The 10,000-nt window shown below is 40.3% G+C and overlaps 1 protein-coding gene across 2 annotated transcripts in view; it reads left to right on the top strand.

The window, feature by feature from the left end:
* Positions 1–10,000, top strand: part of vax2 (ventral anterior homeobox 2) — a 20,835-nt gene that overhangs the window by 1,037 nt on the left and 9,798 nt on the right. For both annotated transcript variants that reach the window (XM_068588035.1, XM_068588034.1), the window contains one exon: positions 3,855–4,042. In XM_068588035.1, coding sequence (XP_068444136.1) covers positions 3,855–4,042 — 188 coding nt within the window. The remainder of the gene's footprint in view (positions 1–3,854; positions 4,043–10,000) is intronic.

The following is a 10,000-nucleotide window of genomic DNA, read 5'->3' as shown; positions in this document are numbered from 1 at the left end:
AGTCAAATCAGTGAATTAGGATGTGAACAATTGTCTGTGTTATTTCTCCTACAGTGGATTATTATATTTAATAAGAGCTGAAAGCAGAAAACAGAACAAAAGAAAACGGTTTAATAAAATCCGGAGAGATGAACTCCTGGAGGCTGTTTTGTTTTTGTATCAACAAAGAAGCTGAAAAAACATGAAAGCATCGTTCAGCTCTTCATCGATAACCGCCACACACACACACACACACACACACACACACACACACACACACACACACACACACACACACACACACACACACACACACACAGAAGTGTGTGTGTGGTGTGTGAGGTTGCTGATTGCCTTTGTGTGCCAGCGTTCTGGTGATGCACATCAGAATAATATTTAATGTAATATGTCCACGCCCTCCTGCTGGAGGCCTGCAGCCTCTGAATGATGGTTTATTTATTTTTTATAAATTAAGAAAATTAAGTCAAATCACAGCAGTCAGAATATAGTTTTAAAATAGAGTAAACAAAACATGTTGCCATTATTATTTTTATTTTTTATTTTGGTATTTAGGAATATATGTAGTTTTTGAATTATATTGTAAGTCGAAAATAGCCTCAAACGTTTGTATTTGATTTACAGTTGCACGTTAAATTATGGAAAAGTAAATGTGTGTTGTGTGCTTCCAGGGAAGCTCACAGGGCCCAAGTGACACAAAGAAAACCTGTAGAAATCTGCTCTGGCCTGCGGGTTATTTAAGGTTATTTGCATTTCGGAGGTTCGTAATTATTATTGCAGCACGTAAACAGAAAAACCCACCGAGGAGGGGACGCACTGAACTCCAAATATATTAATATCTGAGTCACATTTTAAAAACACTAAAGTGGTGGAAAACATTTTTCAGCAGGTTTACTTCCACTCAAAATCCCACAGAAAGAAATTATATATATATTTTTCAAAAAAACTAAAAAAAAACTTGCAACTAGTATTTTTTATGATTGTTTTTGCAGCGTCGTGTGACGGCCATAAGGACATAATCAATACGTCTGGCTATCAATCCTTAGTTACAGGCGGATAATGGGTATTATGGTCTGCTGGTTTTATCTCGTATTGAACGTTTCGCGGCATCACAAGCAGCTCGTGTTTAGATAACAATAATAATAATAGCAAAGTCAACATAAGAACCACTGATTTTAAGTTTTTTAAAATTCAATTCAAGAGAGACACACGAGAGGAAACGGGCCAAAGAGAACATGGAGGCAGACAACACATATTATGGTGAATAAAAACAATTTAAACTGCCGGCAGAGCGTCAGTCTGTGCCAGAAGTTGTCTGTAATCGCAGCTCCGTGAATAGTAACATCGTCTTTTTATACGTGTATTATTCCTTTTTATTCTGGATATAGTGATCATAGAGCTGCCGTCGCCTGGGAGCAGCTCTATGTTAAAGCCCCGCTGCTGATCACATGGATTCCTTATGATTTCCATGAGCAGGTGTGCACTGGCTTGTTCGTGGCGTCCCATCAGAGGAGGACCTGGTCTGTGTTGGACCGGCCTGTGCGCCGGCTTCGGGCCGAGATGTTGAACATTTTGTTCTTAGCGAAGGACGCTAACGCCGCAGTGCCAGGATTTGTTTTTGAAGCCGAGTCTGGATGGCTTTCCGGGGTCACCGAGAGGTCAGCGTGTCTACGCACACAGCTCTTTCCCTCCTCTGCTCTCAATTTGTATTTTTTTCCCCTTCCATTTAAGCTCTTGTTTTTGCTCTGAAAGTCGTGTAGAATAATTTGTAACTGTATTTGTGAATATTAGGAGTGTTTGTGGCCTCTGTGGTGAGACATTACGCAAATGTGTTGTGCGTAAAGATGGAGGCCTGCAGGCATGCGCCATGATGTAGCTTATAGGCCTGCAGACTAACCACTGTCCATAACTCTGTGATTGAAATGCTGCTTTAATAAATAGCTGCGGTAATAACTGGTTTTATTAACTCTTTGAGGCCATACTTCCCATGCTGGAGCGAAACCAGACACAGTTTCCTTTTACGCACTGATTCACTTCCTTTATGTATTTCCAAATGTAAAATAAAGGTTGCATAAATATATATTAATGATCATTCCTCTACACCTGCTCTATTAGCTGGTCCGGTATATTAAATATATATTTATATTATATATTGTGTTAACTTCTATATTACGACGCTTTAAAAGTTTGATGCTAGCAGCTGAGCTGCAAGTCCACATTTACTGTTATAGCAACAAACAAAAAAAATAACACAAAAAATGTAAACTTAAGTTTGACTCTTTTATCCGGTTGCACTCCTATAGAAACACTATGGATGTTCGGTTCAATCAGTTTTGTTTCATATTTAATTCAAGGTTCTTCATATTTTATTGAATTGCATATTTTATGACCTCAAAACCTCGGACAAAGAGGACGTCTTGTCTTCCATTCAATGTGATAAATACGAACAAATATTCCCGGCTACAAAACAAAAAATACAAAGTCTTGACTTATTGAAACGCGTGTTCAAAACCTCCAGCATTTGTTCCTTTACAGCTAAATTAAAGTAACGATTGTCATTTATTTTTTTTAACGATGTAGACAATAACCTGAGGGCTTGTGTGTCCAGGGCGGGATGTAATGACCCGGATCCAGCAGGAAAGCTCTCTAATATTCTAATTTACTCAAACCTCTTGGATATATAGTGTTACGCTCAATTTCTTCTTCTTCTATTAAAATAAGTTCAGATTTTGCAGGACAGTCTTTGGAAATAAAAATCGAAGCAGACACTTAATAATAAATCATATGAGATTGATAGCAGATGGCCAACAAACAATAAGTAAAAAATAAAATGCAAACACGTTTACACCAATAAGACGTAAAACTATGAGATAACGTAGCCTGATTCAGGATTTGTCCTCAAAACCAACACACACCGTTATTGTTGTTGTCTTTGTGTTATACTATAACTTTGGTAACAGTTGAAAGTGAAGCTTTTGATTGGCTCTAAATTCTTTGTCGTGCAGATAAATAAATCTATGCCAACTCATTGGGAAACACTTGCTGGCCCCGGACAGAGATCCAGCGCTCATCGCCTCTTCGATAGAGACATGGAGGCATAAACCGAGCAGCTTTCTCCGTTTATAGCTTATATTTTCATCAGCATCTACTTCCAAAAATATTTAGAATTTTCAATGAAGCACTCTAGATGCAGTGACTTTGTTTAATGTCAAAGAATATTAATAAAAACCCTAGTGTCATGTTTAATTACACATAACTGACGTATAGCCTGCATTCAATCACGTGCGGACCAACATTATGCACGTAGACATTACGCAGGTTGTCGGTTTGTGGGTTTGATTCATGGGGAGAAATTCTCCCAAATATTTGATACGCTTCCTTAATATGGAGTTTACACCGTGACGTGGAAAAATTATTCAAGTCAGCCATTATTATGAGCCACCAATGTTTACACAATTACCGAAAAGGGTTATTTTCATCACGTTTGTGTACATAGGCGACATAAAGACATACGGGTCTTTGACACAAGTGTGTTATTAACAGTCCTTAGTGCTGACACACACACACACACACACACACACACACACACACACACACACACACACACACACACACACACACACACATATCCATTTTCTCTTCAAAGCCATTAGCCATACTTATTATTATTTTATCTCTTTGGCACGATGCAGGCCTGTAGGTGTGTTCATCTGTTTTTTAACTCACTTTAAAAAAAGTGACACGTTCAGATTCTCGTGAACAATACTTTCGGTTTTTTAACTTAAAACAAAGATAGCTGTTGTGTGTTTCGTTGTCTTGAGACTTCATTTTGTTCGTTTCCGTGTTGTTCCGCACAGACGCCAAAGGCACCATCCGGGAGATCGTCCTGCCGAAGGGCCTCGACCTGGACCGGCCCAAGCGCACGCGCACCTCCTTCACGGCCGAGCAGCTGTACCGGCTCGAGCTCGAGTTCCAGCGGTGCCAGTACGTCGTGGGCCGCGAGCGCACCGAGCTCGCGAGGCAGCTGAATCTCTCCGAGACTCAGGTAGGAACGTGCTAACGAAACAAAAGCTTTTTAAAAACGTGTTCGACGAAGAAGAAGATACAGCTCGGCCGAAACAATATGTCCTCCACTAAGCTAGCTAGTAGCCTAGCCACCAGTAGCTACACTTTGGCTGTTGGATGTTTTAATACTAAAGTGTTGGTTGCATTTGTTATTTGGTATTTGTTGGTAAAGTCTACGTTGTGGGTCATTCCGAGTTGTATTTGCCCATATTATTAATTGCGTGACAGGTGTGTCTGAGGGCCCTCAATTGGCTCCTCGGCCAATCAGAGTTGAGGAGTAGAAGAGCGGCCCCGCCCAGGACTGTTTAAACGGTCACATCCGGGTCCCGAGGCCAGGCGGAACACGTTTACGATCCAAACCAGAGATGTTTAATGAATGACACGTCGTTTACTCTGCTGGATCCTTTGCTTTTCACGAGGAGCATAACGGAATATCAACACATTACAGTGCATGTGTGCACCTGACCTTACATGTGTGCTTGAAGCCTTCATGGCCTTACGGCTATATATACACATAAATACATCTGTCCACATTTACATCATTTGTTTTAAATAATGTATAGCTGCACAATATTGCGTGGCAGCGTAGATCATGTGTAATGGGCAAATTTCGTTCCTTTCTTGATAAAATATACGCTGAAATTTCTACTAATTTTCTTTTAGGCTACTTGAATTAAAAAAAAGAGAAAACTCTGTTGGCTTCCAGCGCAGCACCAGAAACCCATTGTGACGTGTTTTTTTCTTGTGCAGTTTGGGATGTTTGTGTGACGTGAAAAACAAACCGGTACATCAGTGTGCTGACATTTTATCACCCAGACCCCGCGCGCTGCATTCAAACCTTCCTGCGGCGTCGCGAGCCCAACCCCTCTGTGTCTCATGTACGTCATCAGTTACACTCTTTCACAGACTATAGCCCATATTTCTGCTTTTTTATGGCATGCAAACAGGGATTTTCTCTCTCATAAATACGAACTTATTCAGCAATATTGCAGTGAACAGCAGGTGTTTATGCTTCTAATTTTTGTTTTTAACCACATAAAACATTATATTATGATATACTCAAACAGCATAGCTTTCAACAAATATATGATCTTAACTAGCTGCTCAACATGGCCTCCAGCCAACCAATAGAGATATGCGTCACACTGTAGGTTTCTAGAATATACTGCATGTTCTCTGGGAATGTCAGATTATATTTAGGGGAAATATTCGTGCGTGAACATAAATGTAGTGATTTTTTTCCTATTCTATGTACTATTTTACACAGTGTGGGGCTAAGAAATGACGAGCACTGCCTCTGAGTTTATTTTATTGCCTCAAACCTGCCGACACGTTGTCAACAACACTGCACTTACACCTCAAATAGATCGGAGGAAATAAAACATCTTCCCAGTAAATAAGCCAACACTTCTAATAAAACAATAATGTATACGGGGTATAGTCTGGACGAAAACCTCGAGACATAAATCCACGAATTAAAGTTAAAGTAGGTCAACTTGAGCCCATTTATTCTGGTGTCAACAGTGTGAAGCAGGAGGCGGTTGGGAGGCCTTTTGTGCTTTACAGACTTCAATCACCTCCAAACACTTGTTGCAGGAGCTTTACGCATGGAGTACACTAACATTAATATCAACCCAAACATATAGTCGTGTGTGTGTGTGTGCGCGCGTGTGTGTGTGTGTGCGCGCGTGTGTGTGTGTGTGTGTGTTTTTGGGAACACAGAGCAGCCACTGTGTCCCTCATTAGTGCTGACACTAGGGGTGTTAGTGGGAGGGCCTCCGCTTCCTGCTGCCGCTGAGGAGACGCAGCGGATTGGCTGAACGCAAACTGCATGACCTTCAAGTGAGAAGCGAATGTAAATAATCAAAGTGTCCGCGGGATAATGGCGTGAAACACTGAACCCATCGCACCGAGCTCCCTTAATGCTGCGTGCCATTGAAGCAGCTTTTACGCGTGATCGAAATGCTTTTAGTCGGCGTCACTCTTCTTTCTTCCGATTATCTTCTTCCTATTTGCGGCGTTTGCATAATTTAAGCAAATGCAACATTCAAGGCTAATCACGCAGCATCGGAAAAGTAAAGATTGAGCTCCCTCAAAGTTAAATATGTCCCTTTTAAGCGAGTTGTTGTTGTTTTCAGGTGGCTTACAGTGTTTGTTGGTTCGCCACTCAAGGTCTTCACGAGTTTGCCATGAAGTAATTTGATTTTCATGTTCAATTTATAGAGCAATAAAGCAGCTCTTTTAGCAAACAGCCTCTATAGGCTTTTTCTTTCTTTATCTATCCATCTATTCATCTCTCCGTCGATCTTCTTTTTTTTTTACATTACATTCTATTTATTTGTCTCTCCGAGGCCTTTCGCTGCAGGATTGCAAAGTTTTTAAAGCAACGTGCTTTCAAACAGTTTTACTTTTCTGTTCGTTGTGTTTTTAAGGCATTACAACCCGGAATACCTTTGAAAAAAAAGTTTAGATAGAAAGTTTAGTTTTTTCAGGAGGCTTTGATTTAGGTTTTTTAAAGTTGAATCTTTATTGGCTTCAGGAATATTGCCATCGAAACATTAACTTGTTTGTTCCTGATGATATTTTGACAATCAGCTGTTTCTTTTGTTCACGTTTTTAATAATAAACCTGTTGCAAACAGCTGCAGACAATAACTTAATGCTATTATTGTGCTAAACTCTCACAACCCTCGATACAAATATATCACAGAAGATTCAAACCCCAAAAATTTGAACAATAGTTTCTCTTATTTTCAACTCAAATCAAACTATTTCCCTCTGGTTCAGAAACATTAGCACCCACAACATGATTAAATCAACATCTGACGCCTTTTCTTACCATAAAGTTCTTTATGAACGGGACAGGCCTCTTTATCTGTGACTGAAACACAAATACTAATTACAGTAATATGGGAGATTGGATCGTTAAGTGTTTTTTAACAATGTTTGGGGATTTGGTCATTGACCCATGCTGTAACTCCAATTAGTTTGGTCAGGTATTCAAACTGATCACGCAACGAGGGAGCAGACATTGGAAACACACACGCAAAACGCACAAGGGGCCAACGTGCAGCATCCAGACTTCAACAGAATTACAGAAGAAAAAGTGCATTATCTTAAAGACAATTTGAGATTTTTATTAAAAATAATTAGATTATTGTGTCTCCAAAGTATCGTGGCAAGAAACACAGACCTCAGATTAAACGTAACACTTTAATTATGCTTTGTATTACGACTTTCCAAATGTATTTCAGTGCAGCGTTAATGATATTTTGAAGACTTTTAGACACACTTTCTTCTCCTAACACGTTTCTCTCAATGAAAGTTCAGGCAGCAAAGACCCGCAGGTCAAATAAGAGTAAATATGATAAAAACAAGTCAATAAAAGCGCGTGTGCTGCAGGCGGAAGAAGAAGAAAAAAAAACACAGAAAAACATGCGTATTTATTGTAAGTCTATTTGCTTCAGAACCCCCACACACACAAACACACATTAATTATATTATTCATTAATTATTTAAATTAGTTTCACTTTGAACTGCATCGTGCTCCACCTGCAGAAGAAGAAAACACGCTTTCAAATCCACTTTAAAGCGCTGCGTCTGGACGCAGTGGAGGAGACGCGGCCGCGCGTGGACACCACGCGCGTCCCTGAGTGCAGCTTGTCTGCGTCTCTTGTCGCTGCAGCGTCGTGACGGGAAAACCTCCAAACTCTGACAGGAACCTCGGTAACGCGTTACCTGCGCGCTGTGCCTTCATCCCAGCAGGTGGCTCCCCGATACAGGGAAACACTGCAGGGGGGGGGGGGGGGGCACGCGCACTGAAACCATGAAGTAAAACAGAAAAGCCCCTCCTATACCTTCATGATCAGCTAGTTTGCTCATGGATGATCACTGATCATACAGATGGATGATCAGAGATGCTTTTATTGTGAAGGTTTCCTGCAGGAGAAGGTTCATTAATATGATTTGTGACTTGAGTCTAGCTTTCATAGTTTCCTGTATGTCTGTGTCAAGAGGACAATATGAAATTCACCTTTTCATCGTAAAGGTCCTCTATGTATAAGATGTATCCGGTTAATCAAATGAACATTTTGAAGGTTATTTCTTTACATTTATCAGGATTCCACCATGAAAACGTGTCAAACTTTACTTTTTTTATGTGCACAAAAAAAAAAAGACAAAAGCCTGGACACATTCCTGGAGGTGTCCTGTGCTCCGACAGGTCTGACTGTGACTTCAGCAGGTTTGGGGACGCCATGCTGTGTGGTCACTTTAAGCTGGTCCAGGTCCCCCCGAGTGCCGCTGACGTCTCTGCTGCCTTTGTACCAGCCGGCCTATTGTTGTACGCAGCTCTTCCGTGGAGAAGCTATATGGGTTTAATGGTCTCCGGGCTTTGTTAAACTGGTTTTTAATCCTGCGGCCAATGGGAGAGAGCACAGTAATGGAGTCATGGTTAATCTCTAATGTAAAGCTCGGGGAACGATGCACAGATGTGAGCAAATGTTTGCAATTGTTGTCCTTTTTTGTCCCAGTCGGTCTTTGATTTAATGTATTTCTGCTTTTTAAGTGGCCGCCATGTGAAAAGCAACTGTTTTAAAGTCTCAAAAATAACTTACACTTGATTTTTAGCTGCCACTAATTTAAAAATCTGCAATATAATTAAATATATACAAACAGCAATAGTTTTTATTAGAAGGAAACATTATTTTCTAATTTAAAGTTCCCCAAAACATTATAATTACTCTAACTTTTGGAATTTAAAAACATTTTTGTTGCTTTAAAAAAAATATTTGATCAGGTTTTTGTGATTTTAAAGGATCCTGGTTATATAAATATGAATACATAAATACTTTTGTGTTTCGAAGCACACAAAATGACATTTTGTTATTTAAAATGAGCCATCAAGGTGTTTAATTCCTCTTTTAAAAACAACCACAACGTGATCAGCAGGCGCTGGTGTGTTAGAGATTTAGTTTGTGTAAGTTTGGATTTGAACGTGTGCATGTGCGTGTTGGACTGTTTTTGCATGAGTGACTTTCATGTTAACACCCTCACAGCAGTTCACATAGAGTTGAGCGGGCTCTTAAACTTTAATCGTTTTATTTTTTCATCCAGAAAACACCTCTCAGGTCATTGTAGTGTGTTTACAGGAGGATGGAGGGGAGGAGTTATGCAAAAAAAAGTTGACAATCCACATAAACTCAGTCTAAAATTTCCTCTTTTTCACTCAAGAACAAAACTAAAATGATGTACATGCTCTTAGAATAGAAACATCTTATAGAAATAGATGTAAAAGTTGTCTAAAACGTCGACACGGGGCTTTAATTGTCCCGACACACACAAAGAGATGTGTGGAGGCCAGCAGGGTCGAATACAAGAAGGCCAGAGAAACCTTTTTTTTTTTTTTTAAATGTATAATAAAGGCATTCATGACATGAATGCTGTCATTGTGTCAGAAAGCGTCAGCGACCTTCGCTAATCTACCTGCCAAAAAACCACAGTTTTACTTTGTGTTGTGTAACAGGTGTTCACGTCGTCTGACATCAGTGTCACACTCGCTCTCATGTTGCCGTCTGCTGTCTTTCCTCCTCCGTATCAAGCGGCCCCGGAGCGCAGTTTAGTGACGGCTGTTAAAACTTTTAAAAGATGCTTCCCCGTGAGCTGTTTTTGTATAAATATGTTTTCTGCGACTCAGAGGGGGAAAGAGAACTCGTCGGTCGACAGAGGCTCTATAAAAACAATGCGATCTTTATACGGCCGCTTGGGAAACCTCGTAAGTCTAAAATTCCCTGTTAAGAAGTTACATCTGCTTGTGCAACTAGTCTCACTTTTAACCCAGAAGCAGCGGCGACTGGACCCGGGAGAACAAGAAGAACACCGAGCGTGGAACCACGTTGTAGGAAATGTGTGCGTTCCAGCAGACCAGTCGCGTTCTTGTG

The sequence above is a fragment of the Clinocottus analis genome, unplaced genomic scaffold, assembly GCF_023055335.1.
Source record: "Clinocottus analis isolate CAN_PGR_092001 unplaced genomic scaffold, fCliAna1.0.p SCAF_21, whole genome shotgun sequence".
Classification (NCBI taxonomy): Eukaryota; Metazoa; Chordata; class Actinopteri; order Perciformes; family Cottidae; genus Clinocottus; species Clinocottus analis.
Note: the sequence above shows the minus strand (reverse complement) of the source record. Positions and strands in the feature narration are given on the sequence as shown.